We start from the raw sequence: 27086 nt of genomic DNA, 5'->3' as shown, positions 1-27086 counted from the left end.
GCAGAATTGTCAGCCAAGCAAATTAACGAATAACTGGCAACCGGTCCTCAAAAAGAAACGGTTTGTGATTCCCATCACTACATAGGATTGAGATTTGCCAGAGCAGTTTGTGACATACGCTCAGATGATGTTTTAAGACTTGGTGAAGCAGCATGTGGCTCATTGGCCAAGGCTATGTTTGTACTCCCCGTATCAATCAATAACTCTTGGTGTTTCCCAGTGTTTATTACACTAACTATTGTCACAATAAACCACCATAGCTGTTGTGGTTTTGCTTTTGTTTCTTTATTATGTTCCATCTTCACTAATAAATGAATAACCCCCTCTCTCTCTCTCTCTCTCTCTCTCTCTCTCTCTCTCTCCATCCTTCCCTTTTCTCAGCCCTTGGGCCCCTTACCCTCTTTCCTCAGCAGTGGTGGCAGATTACGGCGTGTGATAATCTTCCTATTTCTTGAAACTGCTTTGGATTGCCCAGATTATCCGGCCTCATACACTCAGGAGTCGGCTTCTGAAAGCCCCCCCCCCCCCCCACACACACACACACACACTCACACACACACACACACACCACCACACGGCACAAGCCGCCGATTTGAGTCTCTTATGCGGCAGGAGATTTTGCATCGCGACAGCTTTTGACTAATTAGCATGTGGCGACGGGTGGTGGTGTTTCCAGCGGGCTCACTTTTAGTACCATCTGAACACACACAACACACACACACAGTGATAGCAATTTGACAGTTCAATGTGATTTAATACTTAACAAAACATTTCATTTGCTTTATTAAAAAAAAAAAAACATTTAGTACAGACAAGTGCAATTAGCTTCATATATTTTCACTTTGGTCATTTTTTACAAGATAGCATGCGGCACTGTGCAAAAGCCTTATAACCGAAATGTCACTTGATAGAACACATACCTCAGCCAAGGCAAAACAAAGTGTTTGTCCATCTGTCTGTTAGTTTACGGGCTATTTACTGGATGATGCAAAGTTTTGATTTGTCCATCTCCTTTTATTATTGGCCTGTGACCTGCATTAGAGCAAAACATACATTTTGGGGCCACACTACATAGAAAATAATAATAATAATAATAATAATAATAATAATAAATTGAAAACACACGCGTGAGAACTGTTGGCCATATTTTGACCTACAGAGATTGAATAGCAACTTTGTATTCTGAAGTACATTATTGCATTGTTCTTATTATAAATTATCAGATTATTGAAGTTTCATTTCAATTTAAATACAGCACCAGAATGTTCTACCAGCTTCTCAAACTGCCCAGGAATCCTGCTAACTGATTTCAAAAGAAACTCTTGTGTGTTGGACGACAACTTTTCGTAATTGCCTTTCAAGTTCTCCCAGTATTTTTGTGCTTCAATAGACTGGTTCCTTTAAACCAGCCCCGAAAAAGAAAGAAAAAAGTCACCGGCTTAATGAACCCGACGACCCAGCCAAGGAAGTCAATAGCAAAATGTGGAACAAAATCTTCAACATTTCCCTCAAGCAGTGAAAACATGCATGCATTCCTGGTATCACGGAGAAAAGACCCAAAATCTAGTCAGAAGTCATCTCATAGTACTTAAATGATCCTACATTAAAGAACAGCGGCAAAAAAAGAGACAAAATTACAATAAGTATTTTAAAGTAGTTACTTTTCAAGTACTTTGTGTAATGCATTTTTGGTTTAACTCTTGTTCTCTTGCACACAAACTTTTTATGAACAGTTATCAGGGTCGAATAGCGTAAACTCGTAACTCAAATTCCAGTGAATCAATACCAAATTGATCACAATCCCACTCAAACGTATTAAGGTCCAGAGACATGCAGGCCAGGGTGAAATCCTGGCACTTGGACACTGGACCAAGGCCAGTAGAGTCGGGGGGTCAAACAGGTTAAAGGGAGCGTGTGGACTTGTGGGCAGCACCAGCAGGCCGCCCGCTTTTGGCGGGCGAGTTGGTACGGCGAGCCGAGGGGCGAGAGCGGGAGCAGCCCGGCAGCCCTGCGGACCCTCCGTCGCGTCCTCCGGCAGTGGTAGTCCCCGTTGGAAAAGTCCTTGTAGTTTGCCGGGTGGACGGCCCAGAAGTGGCCTTTGCCGTTTTCGCTACGTCCGGCTTTGATGAAGCAGTCGTTCAGGGACAAGTTGTGGCGCACGCTGTTTCTCCAGTTTTTATCCTGCGATGACACAAAGAGTTGACAACGGGTGTCGCTAATGCGAAACAGTGGGCATAAGCGGGTGTTAAGTTGATCTCCTTCGGGATGTCACCTTGTCCCGTTCTTGGCAGGACTCGCTGAGGATGGCGTGTCAACAGCGAGTATGATCTCGACAAGACACGACACCCGGCGTTACTTTTTTAGCACGTCAAACCGGGCGATCAAGCGTAATCCAATAGACCCACCTTCAATCTGCCATGCCACCCAGCGCACCTGCTAAAGGCAGGAGGCGGTTTGCAACCTAGCAACCGGATTACATTATTTGCGAATTTGCCAACAATGGGATCGCGTCTAATTGTCTAACCACTCAGACAGATTACTCGTGCCAAGTAGGTCGCTTTGTTTGCGAAAATGGCCAAACAACCCTTTAGTTCCTTCATCTGAATTTAACGCTAGGGCATGAGAGATCATCGTGTGCCAAATGTAAATATTTACGACAACTTAACATTCATCTATCTATGCCAGCGACATATCGAGACTAGATGGAAGCTATTCATGCAAATTATATTATTACATCAAAAATAATCTTTACTTCCAGTACTGTATGTGTAACATCACAAGGAATTTGTCTTCAGTCTCAACCCGTCCACCAAACAAAAATAACATTGACCATTAGAGGGAGACAGAACGTGAAGCCTGGCAGGTCGCAATCAGCGCACCCAACAAAGGACGGGGGTATATAAAGTTTTTGTACCATTTTTCTTTGGCAGTGTGCCACAAGATTTTCCATTGTATATGTGCTCAATAAAGGTTGGGAAACACGTGATTAGAATGGAAGATACCTTGCTCTTGAAGTAAGGGTAGCGGTCCATGATCCACTGGTAGATGTCACACAGCAGCAGCTTCTTCTGCTCCGACGCCAGGATGGCTTTGGAGATAAGCGCGATGTACGACTGGTTGGGTTTTTCGTCGGACGCGGCAGTTGTGGTAGTGGTCACCTGCTCCTCCCCCTCCTCTCGTCGCTCTCCATCCCCCTCCTCTCCTCTGACGTCCCTTTCACCAGTCTCTGCTGACCTCTCCTGTACGGCGACCACCTTTTTGGGTTTGTGCTCGGCCGTCGGTTCCCCCGCGGAATCTTTGGCTCCCTTATTGAAGAGGAGGTAGTCGATGGTGAAGCTCAGTCCAAGTCGCTCTCGGCCGTTCCTGTCCTCCGTCGTCATATCCGGTGTTGAATAACTGCCACTCATGACTGACAAATCGTACCTTTCAGCTGATCAGTGGAAATTTCTCTGCGGTCTTTGGAGAAGTTGGAGCCCTTTTACAGCATGGCCCAATCTCTCGTCCCTTGCTGCTCTCGCCCGAGTCCTAGCGTTGACAAGATCACAGATAAAGATGAGCCTCTCAACTGTCGTTAACCTTGATGCGCTCATCGGCGACTCGATCGCTATCGCGTGGAAATGACGTCAGTCTATGAGGTTGAACGCGGCGACTTTTTCGAAATTTTGGCAAAGCGTCGGCACCTCTTATGGCCCTACTTTCCACAATCCTCCTGAATCAATGTTGGGCTTCACACTATTTATATGACCGCAAATTGATCCCTCACAGAAAGGGGCAAAGGAGGCACAGGGGAGGTCGAGGTAGGGGGTCTCAATTTAGGCGGATTATTTTTATTAACCTAAGCAAATCTGTGTAATTACGGGAGATTAAACACTCAGGACTGCGCGAGACACGGAGCACCAGGGATGCATGCTGTAGAGTCAAAGGCCCTTTAGATGCCACTGTTATCCTGTTAAAGTTGTTTTGTCCAGTTGGGGAGGCCGTCCAAAGACTTACTGCAATTACAATGAAACAGTAATTAAACTTTTTCCACCATTAGTGTGACCCTCAACCTGTGAACCTCAATTGAAAAAAATTTTTTATTTTTTTTTTGAGAGGAGAAATTTAAGAGATGTGTTTGCAAAAGTGTGCACACCCTCTTGTAGTGCTTACTTACCAATCATATTCAATATTATGTTTAATAGTAGTCCGCACACAACCTGGCTATTCTCACTGAAGGTATTGTGCTAACAATGACTGGTAATTGGAACTGTTGGTAATTTCCATTTACTTTATGCAGCCACAATCACGCATCACTGTAGGATGGTTGTTCTTTTAGTGATGAGCACTTGTCTTAAAACTTTTTGAATTATGGTCAAAATGTTCAACCTTAATTTCATCAGGCCGTAACACAATTAAGGAAAAATGCTACATTGAGATATATAAATCTTTCTTAAAAATTATGTCATTTTTTCCAAGGAAGTGTTATATATCAAAAGTACTATTGATATCCGTATTTGGTATCGGTGACTTCTCAAGAGTTGAAAGTTCTACTGGTACTGGTCTGGAAGAAAAAAGTGGTATCAAACATTGTTTTGCATTTTATTTAGGGTTTTCTCATTTTGGTGTTTTTAAGTTTATTACATCCAGAATCTTCCACGTAGTCAATAAAATACCTTTATTTCCTATAAGACTTTTTTTTTTCCTTTCATTTATTAGCTGTGTGTTTGTATGTATTTTGATCATGTTAAGCACTTTGTGAGTGAGAAGTTCTATATAGTATAACGAATTATACACGTTGTATTTGTCTGTATTTATGTGATGAGCGCCTAAATTGTAAAATGGATTGCACATATCTGAGTTTGGCCTGCATTCATTATTGCATTACCCCTGGTAAGCGCACAATTTACTGTACCAGTTTAACCCGAGTCATGAATTGGACCATGTTGCCCTCTTCTGTCTCAAATGAGGAACATGAAGTGTACTTCAATTTTAGGCAAGCTTGCCCGTCATCCATAGTCATCGTTGTAATTATTGCACATCTGCATTACTGTTTATGGTCAATATCATTCATAAACATTGCAAACAACAGAGAAGAAATTTAATCCATATGATACTGGATGATAAATGAGACAAAGCACTTGATCATGCTCTCGTGTCAATGACACACCTTTGAAAGAAGAGCGTTGCTTTTTATTGACCTATTGGAACGTGGAGTGGAGGCAAAACAAAGCACAGGATGTCCTGGCATGATATTTCTATTCCATCAGTTGATTAGCGGCACGAGAGGGGCTATCTTTGCAAAGTGCTGTTTAAAAACCAGGAGTGGATCTTCAGGGAATGGGAATGGATTAAAAACTTGATATTCTAAAATAATCCTTTTTTTGTAATAAACATGACGGATCTTGAAATGTGAGTTTAGGCGCACGGCGTGGCACTTGTTAGCATTGATGAGTGAACGCTACATTGTTGATTCCGTGTTTTGTCTTTATATGTTGGCTGCATCGTAGACAAAGCACCAAGTCCACATTTCCACAGCCCGGAGTGGATCTTTTAGCACGGAGGGGATCCCATCGCTCCATGCGACCTCATCCACTTGACATCCCGCGCTTTACATCCACGACGGATTGAAAGTAAATTTATCGTCCGCTTTGACCAAACCACGACATTATAAATCCGTATAACCTTGAATATCGGAATATTTTCACGGGTCGCGTCACGAGTGGACACCTGGGCCTAATTTGGAAAGGAGACCCGTCTCTTAGTATTTTTAAAAAAAGTTACACTGTAACTTTAAAAGACACTGGCCCCGCCTATTTAGACAGGAGTGCTCCGGGTTCCCGTGATTACCACTCTGCGATTGGCTGAAAGCAACTGTCAGTCAGAGCAAGAAGAGTGCCCCATTGGTGAAAGACTAGCAGTCGGCTGGGACTCTCGCGGTACTGCTGCGTGAAGATGGCGGCCGAACTGGTGGAAGCGATGGCAAGTAGACCCTCATTCGCTTTGCTTTCATAGGAAGCCGGCACGGGCGTGTGCCGTACACCGTCGCGGACGGCGACACCCTCGTCGGCTTTGTACGAAAGCGACTTTAAAGCGCGTACTGTCACGTATGTGGCGTAATAGAGTCGCGGAGAAAGCGGCTAGCCTCTTTTGCTAACGTAGCTTTATACCCAGTTAACTTAGCAAGTACGGAGGGGTTAGCTTCCTAGCATCACGCTGGTTCCGAAGAAGACGCCGAAAATGAATGATGGGCATCACAACGCACTTGAGGTGTTTGTGCTATCTGACTTCCATGCGTTTCGAGTCGAATTTCAACTCATTCGATCTCTTGTGTTACGCGCTTAGTTTGCTAAACTGTGCACCTGTCAAAACGTCCGCTCGCCATGATTGTGCATCGAAAAAGCAGTTTTCCCAGCAGAGCTAGTCGGCTAGCAGCGCAGCTTATATGGATAATGTTTAAATGGGTACGCATTGAAATGGAACAAACGCGGTGTTCCTTTCTCGTCAAATAGAACAACCGAACTGTTACTTGTGGTTTGTTTATTGTCAATATTTTGACGTTGTTTACATGCTACTTTCGCTGTAGCACCTCCGATGCTAGAGTCTTAGATGTAAACACCCCTTGCGTTCTATGATGTTAAATAAGAAATATATGTCTATGTTGTTAAATAAGAAATATATGAAGTCACATCATATCAACGTGACGTTAGCAAAGCTTTTCTTAAAACGCCACAGGCAACGTAAGTAACATTGCAATGTGGATATGAACGCTTTTCAATGGCTTGTGTGTTGTGTTGGAGGCAAGTGAAGTCTATGAGTGTACGTAAAGTTCAAGTCGTCAAAAAGAGTAAGTTACAGTGCTTTGTTACATATAGGAATTTCATAAATTCTGTCATGGCTATACAGTTGTCTATCGTGTTGAAAACGTGCACTTTGTGTTATGATGTGATCCCGGCAACCCGCCACCTAGCGCTATTTTGGAAAGAATCACTCAATAACCACAAGTACAAATTATGCGCCAGTGAATGTGCACTAACTCGTGGCATGAGGTAAGGCGGTGCAAGTGCAAAAGTGTAATACAAGATTTACGCATTAATATTTCTCTTTTGGCAGTGATGTAAAATGAGGCAAGAAAAAGTTAAATGCAGCAGTTTCAAGTACTAGGACTACAGCTATAAAATATTTTTTGAATAGGCATTATTAAACAATACTAATACAAATTGTGCATACAAGGTGCAGGTGGGGTTTTTTCCATAACCTTCCCATTTACACAGTAGCAACTGTGACTTTGAAAGTGTGTGCCATTAAAAGACGGGTCCTGAACTTGAGTGATGTATGCGTTGGCGAATGAAAGTCTAGTTGGCTGTTAAGTGAAAGTGCACCGTCGGCTGCGTTAAAAGATTATGGGTTTTTTTTTTCTTTGTCATAAAGGATTTCAATTCATCATTTCAGACCTAATTTCAAGGCAGTTTGTGTTGGTTACCTTGGAGACCATTATTTTTTAGAACCAAGCTTTCATACTATTGGCGGTACTGGTGCCAAAATGCCTCAGAAGATGTTAAAGGCTGACATGAACAATTAGCAACCAAAAATATGATACTGATATCCATTCCTCACAGGTGTCTGCCCCCTGAAATTATTAGTTAAATGGTACAAATGGTGTTTTCCTCATTTTGAGTGCCTTCTGAATTGATGTTAGATCAGTCATTTCGCACACCCAAATGTAGTCTTTTACCAAATTTGAATACAATCTCAAGGAAGACATATTTTAATCAGTGATGTAATCTATCTCCTTGTGTTTTGTTCTCAATCCAGAACATGGTCAAAAGTTTCCGGGTTTCCGACCTGCAGACGCTGCTGGCCTCCATGGGCCGCAGTAAGAGCGGCTTAAAGCAGGACCTGGTGGGCCGGGCGCTGAGGCTGGTCCAGACAGAATACAGCCCCGAGCTGCTCAAGAATGTGCGGCAGCTCTATGAGTCGCGCTTCCCAAGAACATCCGGCTGGCTTGCGGCGCGGCGCCCAGAGAGCATCCCGGTTTCCTACTCGTCCCTCAGCTCAGCCCCGTCTGCCACCTCTCAGGGCGTTGAATACCTCAACGGAATCTCCAAACCAATAGCCACCCCGGCGCCGGAGGTCAAACTGGTGCCACTGCCCTTCTATCAGACTTTGGAGACACTGCTGCCACCTACAGAGCTCAGTGAGTATGCGCTTAATCCGGTAACTATATAGTGAAGGGTGAGGGACCAGATAGGGTTGGCAGGGGCCGCCCCTGGCTACTGTTTGTGGAGATACAATATAATAAATGATTGGTGTTTGATTTCTTTTAACAGTTGCCCAGAATAACGAGACATTGCAAGACAGTCAGTGCATATTTGAGTTAACACCAAGTCAAGCAGACCAAATCAGAAACGCAAGGTAGGAATGTGGAGCGTTTCCCAACTATGTCTTTTTGCAAGTGTCTTCTTCAGCCAGCGCTATAACTTGTGAACTTTGATTATTGCAGTGAAATTCGGCCGAGAATTAAATCAATCCAGGTGGTTCTTAGGTAAGAATCAACTGCCATTGAATTTTAACACTCTGGGTGCCATTTCCAGGAATCAGCACGTACTCGTCATCATTCACTTAAACAAAATAATTGTCATTCTGCAAATTTTGTTTCATTATGATGTCAATCTTTTCTGTGTTGCAGAATATGTTACACAGACTCAATTGGGGTTCAGGAGGACCAATATCCTCCCAACATCGCTGTCAAAGTCAACCAGACCTACTGTCATGTCCCAGTAAGTTACAGTATAATGTACTACAGAAACATGACCGGCTTGTTAAAAACACTTTTGCGGCCTTAGTGTAAGGCAGGTCTCAATATTGCCCATATTTCTTGGCCAACTTCTGATTTGAATGAAGTACCCTGAAGGAATCCGGGCAGTAATTTCCAGAAAGTTTCTCCAACAATGTAGTCATTGATTGTCATTTGTTCTTCAGGGCTCTTACCCATCTAACAAGCCTGGCGTGGAACCTCGCCGTCCTTGTCGCCCTGTAGACATTACTCCTAGTTTGCATCTTTCCACCGTCACCAACAGAGTCACAGTCACCTGGGGCAACTTCGGCAAGGTCGACGTCTATGCACAGCGCACATCCTGTTCACGAGAAATAATGTTCTCCTGTTAATTGCCATGTATTCATGACTTTTGAATGTGTTTGCTTTCAGCGTTACTCTGTGGCAGTGTATTTAGTGAGGATGTTCACCGCGTCGGACCTCTTCAACCAGCTTAAACTCTGCTCTGTGGAGAGTGCAGAGCGTTGTCGTGAGCGCAGTGAGTGTTCCATCTTTTACTCTTCTATTGAAGAGCTGTTTTGCCCAAATTGTTTGTCATAATGCTTTTTCCTGTATTTATATGTAGTTCAAGACAAGCTACGTTTTGACCCAGAGAGTGAGATTGCCACTACAGGCCTCAGGGTTTCTCTTATTTGTCCAGTGAGTATTTGTTGTTTACTTAAAGGAGATCTTCTATTGAACATAGTCTTTTTTTTTTTTTTTTTTTTGCAAAAGTAATTGGGTTTCCTTCGTACATGGCTGGGCAGGTAATCAAGCACACACTTGCTGTGTGTGTGCAGGTTTCCGACATTGTGAAAGTAACCTAAATGCACCATGTTAACTGTGTAGCAAGTATGTGCTGCATATGTTATGTGAGCGTGCTTTAACCAATTTCCGCCTAAAGTGCCTGGCAAAACATGCCTCTAAAACCTATGGATGAATGTAGAAACAGCCCCGGAACCTGAAGCTTTTCTGGAAATTCAACAATACTGTAAATGCTTACTAAATAATTGATATTTCAGGCCCTGTAGCAGAAACATACTTCCAAATTTTTTGGGGAGCTTACACCTTTGGCAGCAACTTTCACACGAACCTGACTTTTATTATTAAAAAAAACCTTCAATATATATATATTTTTTAAACTCTGCAATGCTGTGTGTGACAGCTTGAAAAAAAATGCTAAGAAACCAAGAATTGGTCAAAACACAACAAAATGACATATCTGCTCTCCCGGGTTTAAAGGGAGAAGAGCGCAGGTGCGCTCCCGGCCTTAATGGTAGAAGCGCGGTCACACGCTCCCGGCCTAAATGGGATAAAACCCTGATCAGAGCATCCCCACTTAAAAAATACTTGCATACTTCCTTTTCTCCTCAGCTGGTGAAGATGCGCATTGGTGTGCCATGTCGAGTTCTAACCTGCGCCCATCTACAGTGCTTCGACGCAGTCTTCTTTCTGCAGATGAATGAGAAGAAGCCCACATGGACCTGCCCCGTGTGTGACAAGCCCGCGCCCTTTGAGCTGCTCACTATTGATGGGTAAGCTTGTCCCCAATCAAAACACCCTGCAACTCTAAAGTATTGGAAATGGAAATTAATTAATTTAGAAATGTCCACCATATCATCAGACACTTGTTGCACTTGTATTGGGGTTTGTCTTTATGTTAGAATGATGTGGTTGCACAGCATTGCATCTATTTTAGCAATGTTGACTTATGGCCGTGTTTGTGTGTTTGCGTGCGTACCTTTGTCAGGTTGTTGTCTGAGATCCTAAAAGAGACGAGTGAGGAAATCGAGGAGATTGAGTACCTAACAGATGGCTCCTGGCAACCAATCAACGACGACAAGGAGAAGGAAAAGGAAAGAGAACGCAGTGACACGCCAGAGTACTCGATGGTCGATATGTGTACGTAAAAAACACTCGTTCTATATTCCCATTTTGCACAGAGTTCCACAGAATGCACAGCAGGCGACACCTGGTTGGTTTTCATGCAAAATCCTTTCCATCAAATTGACAGATCAGACGTGTTTCTTTTATTCGCCTGTCGGGGGGGAATCACAGAAGCACGACATTGTTTTGGCTGTCGTTGTAGCTTTTCACATTCAGATAATTAAAAGCTGGATATTAATAATCGGGCTTATTTTAAGCCCAATTGCTCCCTTCTGAAAAGTAAGCAAAAGACTCACATGGTGTATGATGTGTAAAGCAGAGAATGGCCATGAAACACCGAGCCATGGACTCAAATGTTAGCCAATTAGAAAGCGACCTGAAGCTAGCTCATTTTTTAAAAACTAAGATGCTAGAAATGTGTTTGGTTTTGTCTTGTGGTCTGTACAAAGTTTACGGTACAGATGACGGTCCGCCTGGTACTATATCATAAAACAGCAAATTTACAAGTTGGCTTCCAACTCCCCATTCTGTATCAGAAGCCTACAGGGTCATTCTGTATTCTTGCTTCATCTCTCAGAGGCTTCCTTCGAAGTTGAGATGAAGTTGGAAATAAAAGGCAAGCATGTTTGCTTTAAGCCTTAGAAACCGATGCAAGCGGTATTGATGGGAAACAACTAGGGGAACACCCCTCCCCCACCACCACCACCACACACACCCTAATTTCCAATTCACTTGAGCAGTGACACACTCTGAAGTTGTTGCATTTGTAAATCAAACTACCGCTGTATTTGTTTGGGTAATTCCACCCATAGTGTGTGGGCAGGCCCTCCAGAGACCCAATTTAATGTATACAAGACATTAAAAAGTCAATTTTCAATCATATGTCCCTTTAAACGTATGACGGTGAGCTGGGGGGAAAATCCGTTTTTCTGAATCCTAAGCATTCTGGGAAATGGGAATGTGAAATATCTGTGATTGTGAGTCAGCCATTTTCTCAAACTTCTATGCCCAGGCGTTCCCGAGACAAACGGCCACTCACCAGCCCACAGCAGCACCAGCCTGTCGGGCAAATCCGGAGGGGCCTCAACGGCGGGCGGTGTTGTCGGCGGAGGGCCCCCTGTGCCGCCCGGAGGTGTGGTGGTGGATCTGACTCTTGACTCGTCCTCTGAGGAGGAAGGGGGCGGCGGCGGTGGTGACAGCGAGGACACTGACGATAGCGCGGACAGCCCCGCCCCCAAGAGGGGCCGATACAACTACGACAAGGACTTAGTCACCGCATACTGACCCCCGCAGCTACTCTTCAACCCCCTCCCCGCGCCCTCTCATGGACGTGACAAGGGGGGTAGGGGGCTGAAAGCAAGGAGAATGGAACAGTAATACGCTTAGACTGCCCCCCCCGCCCCCCCCCCCCCAAAAAAAAATTAAAAAAAATAAGAAAACGTCACAGCCTTTTAGCAATTCCTCACACAGAAAAGAACCTTCAGTCTAGCGTCATTAGGGTTGTATCTCACTGAGCGGCAAAGGCACACGAGGGTGTGCGCACATAGCGAATGTTTTTTTTTTCTTTTTCAGGCTCGATCAAGGTCGCAAGTCGGCGCAAAGACGTACGTCAGACATAATGGTAGCAAACCATTTTTCTTGTCTCTAAGAAATGTTAATCATATTAAAAAATTCTTAGAAAGGCTTCACGATCACAATCTTGAACGAGCGCTTACAACAACAATAAAAAACATTCCCCATACGTGCGAACACCCTCACAAGCTTTAGCTTCTCAGTGAGATACAGACTTTAGGATTCTCGTTTGTACTCGACTCTACCACTGGAAGCCAACCACTTTTGGCTGACCTTCATCCTGCAGCGAATATTTGTACTGTACTTTCCTCAGTGAGCGAAATTCATTGGATTACCCTCTCCCCATCAACTACAACATTTTCTTGACCGACTAAATCTTCTTTGCTCTTTGCTTTTTGACCAGGAACAAAAAGCTCTTCACGTCACCGTGTCTCTGATTTTTTTGGGGCACAATTGAGCTGTTTGTGCTACTTGGTTAAAGGTTAAAAAAAAGAAACAAATGGCAAAAGAATAATCCAAACGTGATGCAAACCTCTCCTACGGCATGCTTTTTTTGTTAGTTTTTTTAAGGTTTTGATCCATTTTAGTTTTCAAAGTATAGGACGTCACTGGCGTGGTTGTGTGATGCTTTACATTTTCTTTAGTTACCATGCCCATTTTAATTTAAAAATATATATTAAAAAAAAACTACCTCAGTCATTACACACTCAGCAGTCTGACAGAAGGAGCAATTGAAAGACTTTCTGATGCCCATTTTACACTGGAGAATTGTTTCCCCCCTTTTCTGTATTTCATTTCATTATTCTATGCAGTTCATCTTGAGGGGCATCAGTGCTGTCATTTGTCATCCATTTCGAGATCCCCTACCATAGAACGTTTCAAGTACGACAGCTGTTGGCTGTACAGTTAGCAAAAGAGAAGCCGCTTTGCTCTGCTTGTTCCCCTTTATGCGGAAGTATCTAAATTATTCACAAATGCTGTTATCCTCCCTCCCTTTCCCTGCATTTGTCTTTGATTGCATCATTCAGTTATTGAATCTTGTGGACGGTTTGGACGTTGAGCTGTCTTGCTTCGTAGGCCTTTGCTGTTTTCAAGTAGGTTTAAAACATACCAGTAAATACAAGCAACATCCCCGTCTACCCATAATCCTCCAGTTAAGTTTAAGATTTTTTAATGTGTGACCCGGAGCCGTTTGCACACCTTTTGTTTATGACTTTAAAGCCATTGTGTATAGTGAGTATCCATCCAAACGTACCACAGCACAAGGACCAGGAAATTGTGAGCGTCTGTCTCTTGTTGCGCTTAAAACGGGAATCACATTGATGCTCGGCTTGGATTTTGGTTGTACGATGAGTTAAATCTGGTCTTCCAATTTGTTTTCTCACCCTTTGTCAGCTGTAGGTTTGCTTCTATGGAACTGAGCCAGATGGGGTTTTTTGTGTGTTTTTTTTTGGGTGAGGGCGAGCGTGAGGCCGAGTATCGCTCTTGACTACAGTATGTTGTGGCATCGCTAATGATAAATTGCATAAGGTAGCATGGACAGATGCTTACAATCCATGATGTAAATGTTTTTGTTTTGTTGTTGGTTTTTTATATGTTCATATTAAAAGTCAATAAAATTTAAATAATATTTTATTAAGCCTCGAATTGCTTCCAGTTGTTCCAACAGGCAAAACCAGAAGGGAAGGAGCAAGGTTGGTTACCTGATGGAGGACTTAAAGGGTGTGTGGTTCAATTCCCGATGCTCAGCCTTGAGGATGCGATTGTACAGTTGAACGATGATCAAATTCTAACGGCTGTTATTGATGTATGGAATTAAAGTCAAGTTCTTTAAAACTTTTATATGTCGCCACTTTTTGTTGTTGTGGTCCAGACAAGTTAGAAAGGGTAGTTTAATATGTCTCGTGTGATATGTATTGTTTTTTGTCTGAATACCCCCCTAATATTTTTTTTAAAACTACAATATATATATATATATATATATATATATATATATATATATATATATATATATATATATATATATATATATATATATATATATATATATTTATTTTTTTAAGCTCCCAAAACCTTGATTGGTGTGATCAAAACTTCAAGAATACCTAATGTAACAAGAATGGTAGAATATTAGTATAAACATTTAGAGAAGCTGTAACGTAATCTAACTAAAGGAAAAAGCTACAATGTTGAGAGAAAAAATAGTTATAGATATTAAAAATATTTAGTTTTGACTTTACTACTGCGTTAGCATAGATTAGTGATAAAGTGGTTCTCAAACTGGGGCCCCTCACCCTTGGTTCCTACAACCTAACGTGGAGTTACGCATGAAGAATTTACAATAAATCATGTCACATTTTGTATTTATGGGAGCCGATGCACCAACAAAACAACCATATAGTGATGCCTTAGGGTATAAGTGACCCGACGTGAATTTCACAAGCCAGTTTGGCAGGTAGTGAACAATTGCTCTGGGAAAAAAAGCGGCTTATGCTGTTTAATACAACTCCCAGTTGTTTACTGTCAAACTAACAAAAAAAAAGACAATTTTTTTGTGTACGAGTAAACGACCACACAACTTTGCCTTATAGTCTGCTAGCTTATACAAGAACATAATGGAAAAACACCATTGATGACCTGTAGCATCTGTATGTTTTTATAAAGTACCATATTTTACTGATACTATCCTTATTAAAAACACATTACAGTGTTTAGTTTGTTTCCATTCATTTCAACGGGGAACATTATTGAGATACGAGTTTTTTTTAAGTGACGAGCGTGTACTGAAATAAACTAGTATCTCGAGGCACCGCTGTAGCGTCGAAGCCTTCAGTTCCCTCATGTGACCATTGGGTGGCAGCAATGAGCACATGCCACTGACTTGCTAATAAATTGGCAAGAATGCAAGCAGCGTCATCTGGATATGATTAGTTAAAACGGGCGATTCCAATATTTCGTTAGAATCGTGATTTTTTTCCCCCCCTACCCCCACTTTCTCTTGAATACTTTTCAGTTTGGACCCGGTACTCTCGCAGAAGTGACGTGCTTTCCCTGCATGTGTCACTCAGGTCTTCTGCTTCCTGTATCGACGGACCCCCACCACTACCACCAGTCACAGCCGAAAGCCCTGCCGCCCTGCTATCCTGCTACAGAGCCCCCCCACAACCCGGTTGTAACTTTGCGGAGGGACGCCAGACGACCGGTGCTACCGTCGGTTAAACGGGGGGGAGGGGGGGAAACGTGGCGGGTCGCTGAGTCTCGCGGCTTCCTTTTTCCGGTAGCACTAGCTAGGTGGCTAATGACTAGCAGCAGGTAGATATCCCCGATTAGAAGCGTCCAAAAATAGCAATGCGCTCACCTCAAATACTATAAACACATTGAAAGGACCCGTTCATTAGAAATGTCTCGGTATGTTACGTCTTAGCCAAACATTGGAGTGACACGGTTCGTCAAAGTGTCATCTTTTCGCTGACGTTAGCCAGCTAAGTCGTTAGCCATTCTAGACGTGATCCTGTTGCTCGCTAGCCACAACTCCTCGGCTCGGCGCAGTTTAGTGCGTTTTTGTGGACAATATTTGAGCTTTATAACAGTTCCCCCCCACCCCTTATCTGACATGCCCGCCAAAAAAAGACCGGGTCCGTTAAATATAACGCCCATTGGAGAAGGGCAGCCCATCTCACACACCACTGATGCTGCATCTGAGTGAGTACCATGACAATTATTCCAAAATCTTATCTACTGTGTGGATCTTTACGTAGCTGGCAACAGGCACTGTGCGATAGTGGTTGGCACGTCTGCCTCGCAGTTCTGTGGTTCGAATCTCGGCTCCGGCCTTGCTGTGTGGAGTTTGCCATGCTTTCTCTGGGTACAGCGGTTTCCTCCCACATTCCAAAAACCTGCATATTATACTAGGTTCATTGAACGCTCGAATTGGGTTGTCAACTGATTTTTTTATGAGGCAAAATCCTCAAACTTTTTATACCAAGTCCATTTATGAGGTACCAGCAATATTTAGCTCTTCATCATGATCAACGTTAAAGTGCAGTAATTGTTATAGGGCCCTACTGATTAATCGGCTCGCCGATTATAGCTCTTTAAATGCCAATTGTTTTTACCTGTATGTACAATACCATAATCCAATTACAACAGTTGTACACAAGTAGCACAGGTCTTATTATTTCGTATGCAGAATTGTACATTATAACCATATCCTTTAAAAAAATATATAATGAAATGTGTATATAGTCTATGACCTGTCATTCAAAACAAACTAAAAAGTTGTGCAAGGACTTAACCTGTATGTCAAACTTTTACACAACCTAAAGTCACGGTTTGTTTGAAAAAATAAAAACAGAGCAACATAAATCAAGCACAAATGGGTTAAATATCACACACATCTAACTACTGGAAACAGAAACACACTTATGACAACAAGGATTTGAATTATAAGCAATCATTAAAATTACATAGATGCATATAACATTACATCACTATTTAATCAACATTTAAAAACATGACTACAGTGTCCATCTTGTTATTTTCTTTGATATGTTAAATTGCTCACATTATGGGCACAAACTCTTACTCATAGTAGACATTACTCGTTGAGACTCATGGTCAGGACAAATTCTCCTCTTACATTGCACAGAAAAGTGTGTCTACTCTTGATAAAATGTCTATACTGTCAAGTATCAACTCATTTTAAGACAACCAACGATATGTTTGTTAATATCTGGTGGGCCACTCAAAATGAGATGACAGGCTGGATTCAGATTGAAGGCTTTGTGTGTGGCATATGTGCTTGAAATTGTCGATAGAATCTTGTGACCAATAAGCGATTCGGAAAATGGATGGATGTTTTGATGTGCCCTCTGATTGGCTGGCGACCAGTCCAAAGTGGACTACGCCTCTCACCTACAGTCAGCTTGGATGGGGTCCAACTCTGTTGTGACTTTGATGCAGACAAGCGCTACAGAAAATGGATAACCGTGAAGCTTTACATAACGGTGCCTTACCATTTTCCTTACAGAGCAAACCTCGAGGCCTTACAAAAGAAACTCGGAGAGCTGGACCTGGATGAGCAACAGAAAATGCGACTGGAAGCCTTCCTCACCCAGAAAGCGCAAGTCGGGGAGCTCAAGGACGAGGACTTTGAACCAATTTGCGAGTTGGGTGCCGGGAACGGAGGGGTGGTCAACAAGGTCCGCCACAAGCCCTCGGGTCTGGTCATGGCTCGCAAGGTGAGGATGAGTGAGCGTGGATATTTTGTATTGCAGGTGAACAACGGACCTTTCTCAGTCCAGACCAGAATTTCCACTCAGTAGTAGTCGTGATGGTCGCAGAAAACAGTAGTAAAATACATTAAAGCCTACTCTGATTTGCGATGTAACATTCACAAACTCACCATGCCGTTAAAAATTTGACGATATGTGTCACTGAGTCAAAAATTTGATAATATGTCTTAATGGGAAAGTAGTAATTGTTGATTGTGAAACTCTAATTCATTTCTGTCTGAGTGACTGTTTGATATTATTGTGTGTTTATAGACTGCATCACAAATAATTACCTTTAATAAAATGACAATATTTTTCCACTGCAATGTTAATAAATAGGAGAAAAGTTAGCCTAGCTCCTTCGATTGCTTTTTCTACCACTGTTGTACTACTAATTCTAAGTATTTTCCAGCAGTCTGAATGAATTGAATTGAGAATAATAACATGATTATTAGGTTATTGATTCATCAGTGAAACATTTGTAGATTTTCATTGTGTGGTTCTTTGATGTGGGATATTTGAGGTAGCGCTTTGCAGATTTTATGTATGTGAATGCAACCAGTAGGGGGCGCATTTTGACTTAGTTGTTTTGCCTCAATAGTCTCATTAGTCTGCTTCTTAAAAATGCTGAGCTTGCGTGACCGTACCGATCCATGCCCATATTTCTGGATCAGGTGTTCACTTGTATGTTTTTCAACATGTATGAGCAGGTTGGAGTGAATTTCTGTCGTTTTGCTTGTGTTTAAATGTACAGGTGGGTGTGTTTACATGTTAGTTGTGGAAGATTTATTCAGTATCTTTTTTATCAGTATCAGGAATAGACAGACCAAAAAGCTTTTATTGTAATTGTATGATGCAGATACAAAGAAATTGGGCAGTCGCCATGGGCCAGAACCCCCACCCAGCCCCTTGACATAGCCCACCATCCTCCTTATTATTGCATTAACCTGCTTCGTCTCTGTCTCAGTTGATCCACCTGGAAATCAAGCCGGCCATCAGGAACCAGATCATCAGAGAGCTTCAAGTCCTGCACAAGTGCAACTCCCCGTACATCGTGGGCTTCTACGGCGCCTTCTACAGCGACGGCGAGATCAGCATTTGCATGGAGCACATGGTGGGATGCCTTTACATACGGTTAATGTTTGGTAAGGCTTTTTTTCTGGATATTTACATGTCTTGTCGCTATAGGATGGTGGATCTTTGGATCAGGTCCTGAAGGAAGCCAGAAGAATTCCAGAGGAAGTCTTGGGCAAAGTTAGCATAGCTGTATGTATTATTAGCATTTACATATTATTCAAATTGACCACAGGGTTAATGACGGATGGGTTTGACAAACAGGCATGTTGTTTATAACAGCTGTTTATGTCTGTGCGTTGTTGTTCACTAGGTGTTGAGAGGTTTGGCCTACCTGAGGGAGAAGCACCAGATCATGCACAGAGGTAAAAAAAAAAAGATTCCTAGAGGAACATTTTGGAACTGGTCCAAGTTTACGCACACAAAGTGGATTCACTCACCTTAATTGTGACAATATACACGGGCATTAACTTGTCATTTGTTTTTCAATGGTGTATTGTCAGCTTTATTTTAAGTGCACAGACTTGCCTCAGGATGAGCGGGTACTCCGGGACAGGGTTGTTTGTGAGCTCAGGCGGTAATTACCGCCTCTCAAATGTGATTATGAGCAACCTCGCCCTGTGTACCCTTTCCTCGCTCACTCCCTCCATAGCTTTTTTTTCCCCTTTTGTTCTCTCGCTTCCTCGTGCCATCGCTTTGTCACTCACTCAATTGACCTTGGTTGCTGGAAGACAGTCGCACACCTCAAAGGACACATTTCAGGGACGCGCGATACATTGCCATACTTCCTGCAAATACACGTGTGTGCATATTGTTGTTATATCTCGTCACTGTTCTGTATAACAAGCACACAGTGTGAAGTTTACCACCTGACGCGCACGTCTCCTGCCCGGGTTGTGTTGAACGCAACTGTTGCAGTCCAACAAGTATTTTGCACGTCACACAGTCTGCTTGTGTGACTGTGGGTGGCTGTGTTGCTGTGTGAAATCACATAGTTATGGTCATGTTCACCTGGCTGGGTTTTGTATAAAATAAAAAATACATAAATTGTTCCTGCTGCCATTTAAAAACTGTTGTTAAATGCACAGGCAATGCTGCTGGCAACATTTTAAACTTAAGTGTGAAAAGATGTTAACTACTGTAATAATAAGAACTTAAAACCAAAACACTCACTGATACAGATTTTTAACATACTTTTTAAATTATTTTTTATGAGAGACATGCCCCAGATATGGCAGGTGAAAATCGTTGAACAACTCGATGTTGAGGGGAAATGCTCAAAATCAAAAGGTTTAATAACACTCCTCACGTTTTAGGAACATTCTTATTCTTATCAAACAAGTGTATAAAGTTGTTTATCACTGTTAATAATACTACCTTAAAGGAGAAGTCAACCCCAAAATGTTTTTTTTTTTTTTTTTTTTTTACAATATGTTGTATTTGCCCCCACTAGTCAAAAGACAACATTTTGTTTAATATTGTTTGTGGAATATGAGTTAAGCAGCTAAATTCACCCGTACTTAGCCAACTCAGAGCCACCATTTTGTCACTTGCTTTCGACTGAAAATGTCATAGTTGCTCAAGCCTCAGGTAACGACCAATCACGGCTTACCTGTTTTCTGAAGCTGAGCCATGATTGGTTGTTACCTGAGACCAGAGCAACTGTGATGTTGTTTTCCGTTGACAGCAAGTGGCAAAATGGCCGCCCCCTGAGATGGTCAAAAACGGGTGGATTTTGCTGCCTAACTCATATTCCACAGTCACAATATTAAATAAAATCTGTGTTAAGACGAGCTGGGCTGCAAAGAACATATGATAGTAGAGAAATTGTTTGTTTTGGGTTGACCTTCCCTTTAACTATGAATTTAGTGGAGTTCATGCAGATTCCAGCAAACATGCCTGGCGACTTAATCAAAATGACAATTGCTTTCAACAGACATGAACAGTGAGTCTTACATTTTCAACATTGCACCCTACCTTTCACACCAGGACATCAACCTAGTGAAAGACCGCTTTTTAAGGCATATTTTTCTAGTCAATTTGGGTTTAATTTAATTGTTTGACAATTTCTCCTCCATGTATTTGCACCCATGTTAGATCATCATTATTCGCACCTGTACTGTTTGCAGTCAAATGTAAGCTAAATCAAAGTCAGAAATACACAGCTTTTTTTTGAAGTAGTGGAATAATTTGTAATAAGTTCCTCCCCTGAACTGAAGGTATTCTCTGTCTTGTTTTGTCCATGCCTCTACCCCACCCCTCGCCTGGCACATAGATGTGAAGCCCTCCAACATTCTGGTCAACTCTCGCGGAGAGATCAAGCTGTGTGACTTCGGCGTGAGCGGCCAGCTCATAGATTCCATGGCCAACTCCTTTGTTGGAACGCGTTCCTACATGTCGGTGAGTCAGCTCTGCGCCCCCACCCCGTTTCCTCTGGCCCCATCCCCACTTTCCTTCCCTTTCTTTTCTCACATGGAGTGGCGCCGCCCTCTACCTTCTTTCTCACTCCCCTGCCAAGAGGCGAGGGCCATGCCCAGGAGAGCGTTCTTTGGCGCATACGACGGCAACTGTTTTCTCGCTCTCCCTCGCTGTTCTTTCTCATCCCGCGGACACCTGGCCTATGCAAACCTTCTCCGACCCATCAGCATAATTGAGCAACCATTAAATCGGAACACTCTTCTGTATGTCATGTCTCTCCCACCTTGGGGTGCGGAATACATTTTTCCAACATGTACTGGCAACAAGTGGTAGTGTAATGCCTAAAAGAATGCCGATTTGGACCAAGAAAGCGTTTCTACCATGGCAAAGAAAAGATAAAAATGACACGTGGACTTCTGTAGTTCTGAAAATCACACTTGAATATAACAAACAAAAACAATTACAGGTGCACTCACATTAGGCCCAAGCGTCTTAATTATATATCAAGTCTATGCACACAGTACTCTACATAGATACTTCTATTGTATGGGATGTGCACAAATAAGGAATAATAATATCCATTAGACACCAGTAATGTTGGAACTTGTACTGATTTTTGACATTTTTTCTTCTTCTTGGCCTTCTGGGAAAATCTGGAGAGTTAACGTCTTAGTAGTTCTTATGTACTTTTTGCAAAGTCCATGAAAGCAAATATCTAACCTACTAGCAAATGATGTTCAAAACAATACCTATCACCTCAGGCATTTGGAATTGGAAGCGGTACGAGAGATCGTGGCAGACTAGATGTTATGTCATAGAGAGGAGACGAAATGCTGAACGCTTGAGAAATTCTTGGCCTTAGGCTGGAATTTTCCAGGAGGCCCATTAGCATTTTCAGTAAAACACACTGACCTAACCAGCCACTACATTAGGCCCAATTGCGCCACTTTTGATACTCAAAGTGAGAAAGTTATAAAATATGCCTTTTACAAAGAGAACAATTTTGGTTGACACCATCAGACAGGGGTTGATGTGTTCATTATTGTGGTTGTAGTAAATTGCATTGCATCACAGTGAGAGCTGGATATGTATATACAGACGCTCCCCACCTTACGAACGAGTTACGTTCCGGACGATCGTTCGTAAGGTGAATTTGTTCGTAAGTTGCTTCAGTGCTATATTTTGTATTATAATTTATGTTTAAAGCCTATATAAGTATATTGAAGGTTTATATAAGTATGTTTAAGGCTTGTACAAGTAACCTGCATTGGTTTGTACTGAAAAAAACTTTTAATAAAATGGAGAGAATACGTACAGTACTGTAGCGAGAGAGACACACACAGTATGTACATGTACGTAATAAGATAAATAAAATGAAGTTTAACTTACTTTTGGAAGATGTACTCGATGATGGAGGAGGAGGAAGAGGAGGATTTTATATCATGAGAGATTCTTCGTCGTCGCTGGAATCGGCTTCAAAAGTTATTTCCTGCTTCATGGGGACCGGCGTTTCTTCCTCCTCCTCCTCCTCCTCCTCGCCACGTTGCTCAGCCTCCAATGAGCTCTCACAGCGCCAATCGTCGGTATTAGCGGCGGAAAGAAGCACTACGCGCAATACAAAATCTAACTTACAGCATTTCTTTCCGAACATTTTTCGACATACTGTACGCGCAGAAATGTTCGTATGTACCGTTGTTCGTAACTCGAATGTTCGTAAGTAGGGGAGCGTCTGTATACTGTATATTATTATTTTTTGTACTCGAATTGATTGTGGTCAACAGTATATTAGAAGCAGCTCTCATTATAAAGCAGTACAAATAACAACCACAATAATGAGCATACTTTTATATTAATACCTCACTGACTATCTCAAACAAAACTGTCTAAAGTAAATGAGTCCAGTTTAACATCAGCGTATATCGGTTTGTGCATCCCTGCCCCTTTATCACTATTATCCGCTTCCCACCAACCTCCCAGGCCACCTGCCAGTGACGCCTCGTGTCTCGGTCTTGGCTCTACCCTTCAGTCCCTTTGACGTATATACTGTACCATGTGTTACCTCAACAGCCGGAGAGACTGCAGGGCACCCACTACTCTGTTCAGTCGGATGTATGGAGCATGGGTCTGTCCCTGGTGGAGCTGGCGATCGGCCGCTACCCCATCCCCCCACCAGACACCAAGGAACTGGAGGCCATCTTCGGGCGGCATGTGCTGGACGGGAGCGAGGGAGAGCCTCACTGCAACGTGCAGAGGCCCAGACCACCAGGTAGGCCCGTGAGCGGTAGGAAAAATGGCTTTGTTTACATTTCTCTTCAACTGTACTTGCTTCCATAAGTGTGACTGGATTTCATGTGTATTTCTGGCACAGGACACGGGACGGACTGTCGACCCGCTATGGCCATCTTTGAACTTTTGGACTATATTGTGAATGAGGTCTGAAAAAATACTGTGCACAAACTTAGCAATTAACTCTTTGACTGCCAGACGTTTTCAGAAAAGGGATGCCGTGGGTGCCAGCCGATTTAAGCATTTTGACTGATCTTTCAAGGTCCACAGAAAATTATGTGTTTGGACTATGGAAACACACGTACTACCAAATGAAAGATTGGACTCTCATCTTTCATCAGAAAAAAAACGTTTGTTTCTACCTTATTCAGTTTTTCAGTAATCCACAATAGAAAATGGTTAGTTTCACCTCTGTTTTGAAACAAACGTCTTTTAACGTCTTTGGTACTCCATAGGATTTTACTAAACGTTATTTAACGTTTTTGGCAGTCAAAGAGTTAAAAAAAAAAAATTGACCTGTTTTATTTTTTATTATTATTTTCTCTGCAGCCTCCTCCTAAACTGCCACATGGCGTGTTCACTAATGACTTCCAAGACTTTGTTACAAAATGGTGAGTATTTGACGGCACCAGTGCATTTCGGTGACAACTCCGACTACATTTCCCATGATTCTTCGACACGGAAACAGGAAGTAGTTTTAATTCCGTTATGGCGAAAAGATAAACGGCTGCTAGCGATTAGATGTTGATGAGAATGTGAACATGACTGAGGATTTTCAATTGAAAATGATGAACTGAAAAGCTGACATCCATCCATACATAAGTTAGCTCCGATTTATAAGGCGCACAGTAGATTTTTGATACATTTTAAAGGATTTTAAGTGCGCTTTATGATCTGAAAAATGCGGTAATTCTTGTTTGAATAAATCATTGTTAATGTGGAACGCTTCGATGCTAAAAATAACATCGTAAAACATAAGGATTATACGGCACAATGGACGTATTTATCTAGCACTACATATTATATTGTAATATAATCACACGGTACTACACTGGCATTGGGCGCCGGTGCTTCTCATGCATGACGGTGCAGTGGGGTGTGATATATAGCGAGACGCATTTATATTAATTTTGTTGCAAATAAAAAAAAAACGAGATGAAGGGTCAAAGGTGCAAAATAATGTTCATATAGCCTAAAGAAATTTAATTTGTGTAATTTTAAATGTTCAACAATACTTCAGTTTTTATTTCAATCCCAGAGCCATACCAATCCCTAGTAGATGGTATTCCATTAATTTCAATGGCTAAAGATGATTTGACATACAAGTGTTTCTAGTTATGTTCTGTCATTTATTTTTTTTGTTCAAGACACCTGGTGAGATTGCTTGGGCCACTAATTTGAACAAGCTTTATTTTTCAATATTTTGAAAACTATTGCTATCAATTGCTTTTCTAGTAATTAAGTAGAAAAATAAGAGTGGCCTGCATTGTCATGTTTATGACCATTTTTGCGCTTACAGCTTGATCAAAAATCCAGCTGAAAGGGCCGATCTGAAGATGCTGATTGTGAGTGGCTCAACTTACCTTGTTTTGTCTATTTCCCCTCGTTTTACTAACCATCCGCGTTCCCCGTCGCTTCCCTCCAGAGTCACATATTCATCAAGCGATCCGAAGTGGAGGAAGTGAACTTTGCCGGCTGGCTGTGCAAAACCATGAACCTCAACCAGCCCAGCACCCCCACCCGCAACCCTGAGTGAAGACCGCCCGCCCGCCCCTCCCTCCTGGAGCACTGCCCTCGTCACACCGCTGGGTCCTGCTTGCATATTCACATACATTCTCTTGTACATTCACACGCACACATATACACACACGCTGACACTTTTTCTCATGTTGTCTTTGGGCTTAAAAACGGTTCTGGCTTCCTCTCATGTATTTGTTCACCAGCAGCAGCTGCAGGGCTCTCGAGTCGTCGTACTGTAAGACCACAAGCTTCATTCACCAGGCCAGTGTCACCTTTCCACTCAGCTGCAAGGGGCAGGGATTTAATGCTTTGATCTACGGACACACTTGTTTTATACTAGCTTTTCTGTATGAATCATTTCTATGGCAACGGTTGATGGCTAGTGGGGATGTTTTTTGATAACAGCGGAGATTTGGACTGGAGGAAACCTAAACGGCTGAAAATAGTTTGTGATCAAGATGAATGCAGCAATTTTCATTTACGCAGACCCCTTTTGTCAAACAAATGACCCGAAATGATCTGCCATATTGTAATTACATTTGTCGGGGATAGAGCGCAGGAGAGGTGGGCACATTCAGTCATTTTCACTTTTTTTGGGGGGGGGTTAAACGATTGATCGCTCTGAGGATCACAAACCAAAGAGGATACTCGCACTTATCAATGCCTGATCAGTACCCCTCCTTTGTGTCGGCACATTTATGAAGAACAGTATATCAGTGCACTTTGGAAGAAATTCAGTGCAGTTGTGTTGACATTGTTTTCTCATACATTTCAATCACACTCTCCTTGCAATGGGAGAGGCCAGGAATATACCTTGTCTTTTAATGACGCTGAGAAATCAATGATCAAAAATGTATTCATGGGATGCTATAGCATGGTTTAATCTTTCTTATACTGTGTGTGTCTTTTTTGTTTTAATGGTACGGATGATCAGCCGGTGTTTTGAAGAGAACCCTCTGTGCTATCAATATGAATCATTTTTGTTTGCTAATATTTTGTTTTCTTTGTTGTTGATCTGTACTTTTCTCCCTCCCTGAGGTGTGTTTGGTTACGCTCCCCGCTGTACTGCAAAAAATGTGCGGCACTCCAAAAGCAGCCAGCACACTTTGGCTCGCACTTTTTGGAAAAACCTCGCACACCTTTAATGCAAAGTTGCGGTATAATTGGACGTTAAGCTTGAAGCAAACATTGAAGTAGTACAAAAAAGGGTTCAACTGAGCATTGTAACCAGGGTCAGTGTTGGTCACATGCTGGTGGTGTTGCTAGCCTTGCTCGAGCTCTTGCATTTCTTATTTTTTTTTCTGCTTTTTTGGCTGCCCTCTCTTACTCTTCAAACCCCTCAAACAATGTGCATTCGTTCCGAGCAAAAATGGATGCATTGTCACTTGTATGTGTACAAAATATACAAAAAACACAGGAGTACTATTTTGCAGTCTTAATATACAACTTTTTTGATTTATGTAAATGACAAGGAAAAGTCATTTATTATAATGTAAAAAATGTGTTGAATATGGTTCTAATGTATAAAAGGATACAATAAAACTTATTTGTGAATGTAAGTTCCATGATGTATGTCTGTCAATCATTGCTAATGTGTTTTCAAAGGACTCATTTAGAAATTGCATGATTAACCAGAAATGGCACCACATAATTAGTTTTTGAGGCTATCCCCCTTCCTGTACTAATTTTATTGGCTGTCAGAGCTTGGCTTCGACCTTCCCATATGGAGTTTCTCCCTGTGGGTTTTGTCCTGGTTCGTTGTCCAGCTTTCACCCACATTCCCAAAACTTACTTAAATACTGTACTTAATTGGCCGTACATGTGAATGTTTTTTTTATCTTTGTGTTGGGCTGTGATTGTCTGGTGACCAGTCTGGGTTGTACCCCAAGTTTCAATTTACCCTGATTCCTAATTAGGACATTTACAAAATGGATGGATGTAAAGTTAAGATAAGTAGTCACTTTTGGGTCTGTAAAGTATTAAGTTAACAGCCCTTCCAAATAATTTCTCAAAATATTTTTTAGAGTGTTGTGTTTGTTTTTTAA

The 27086-nt window shown here is 42.1% G+C and overlaps 4 protein-coding genes across 9 annotated transcripts in view; 3 read left to right on the top strand and 1 right to left on the bottom strand.

Annotated features, from left to right (window-relative positions):
- Positions 1–2713, top strand: part of LOC144063165 (uncharacterized) — a 62125-nt gene extending 59412 nt beyond the window's left edge. For both annotated transcript variants that reach the window (XR_013296506.1, XM_077585183.1), the window contains exon 6: positions 382–2713. Coding sequence is in view for 1 of the 2 variants with exons in the window: in XM_077585183.1 (XP_077441309.1) it covers positions 382–436 (55 nt within the window). In the remaining variant the exon portion in view is untranslated. The remainder of the gene's footprint in view (positions 1–381) is intronic.
- foxq2 (forkhead box Q2) lies at positions 814–6303 on the bottom strand. The gene is made up of 3 exons (XM_077585182.1): positions 5147–6303; positions 3003–3525; positions 814–2181 (listed from the first exon to the last, which is right to left on the bottom strand). Exons 2-3 carry the CDS (start codon positions 3405–3407, stop codon positions 1816–1818), a joined length of 771 nt encoding a protein of 256 aa, XP_077441308.1. The 5' UTR covers positions 3408–3525; positions 5147–6303; the 3' UTR covers positions 814–1815.
- pias4a (protein inhibitor of activated STAT, 4a) lies at positions 5831–13885 on the top strand. Of its 4 annotated transcripts, none has more exons than XM_077585175.1 (11): positions 5831–5958; positions 7792–8173; positions 8307–8391; positions 8480–8521; positions 8666–8756; positions 8959–9087; positions 9185–9290; positions 9378–9451; positions 10166–10326; positions 10542–10693; positions 11691–13885. In XM_077585175.1, the coding sequence occupies exons 1-11, from the start codon at positions 5932–5934 to the stop codon at positions 11960–11962; spliced, it is 1521 nt and encodes a 506-aa protein (XP_077441301.1). In that variant the 5' UTR covers positions 5831–5931; the 3' UTR covers positions 11963–13885. The 4 variants fall into 4 exon arrangements, with proteins under 4 accessions (XP_077441301.1, XP_077441300.1, XP_077441303.1 ...); XM_077585174.1 differs by lacking the exon at positions 5831–5958 and adding an exon at positions 5969–6246; XM_077585177.1 differs by lacking the exon at positions 5831–5958 and adding an exon at positions 6516–6823.
- Positions 13886–15115: 1230 nt separating this feature from the next.
- On the top strand, positions 15116–26600 carry map2k2a (mitogen-activated protein kinase kinase 2a). 2 transcript variants are annotated; one of them, XM_077585181.1, is made up of 11 exons: positions 15116–15952; positions 17280–17490; positions 18491–18637; positions 18712–18789; positions 18911–18962; positions 20873–20997; positions 23083–23281; positions 23384–23448; positions 23851–23912; positions 24821–24866; positions 24947–26600. In XM_077585181.1, exons 1-11 carry the CDS (start codon positions 15864–15866, stop codon positions 25055–25057), a joined length of 1185 nt encoding a protein of 394 aa, XP_077441307.1. In that variant the 5' UTR covers positions 15116–15863; the 3' UTR covers positions 25058–26600. The 2 variants fall into 2 exon arrangements, with proteins under 2 accessions (XP_077441307.1, XP_077441306.1); XM_077585180.1 differs by lacking the exon at positions 15116–15952 and having other exon boundaries at positions 15974–17490.
- Positions 26601–27086: the final 486 nt, after the last annotated feature.

This window comes from Vanacampus margaritifer, chromosome 13 (genome assembly GCF_051991255.1).
Source record: "Vanacampus margaritifer isolate UIUO_Vmar chromosome 13, RoL_Vmar_1.0, whole genome shotgun sequence".
Taxonomy (NCBI): Eukaryota; Metazoa; Chordata; class Actinopteri; order Syngnathiformes; family Syngnathidae; genus Vanacampus; species Vanacampus margaritifer.
This window is presented reverse-complemented; position numbering and strand designations above follow the sequence as displayed.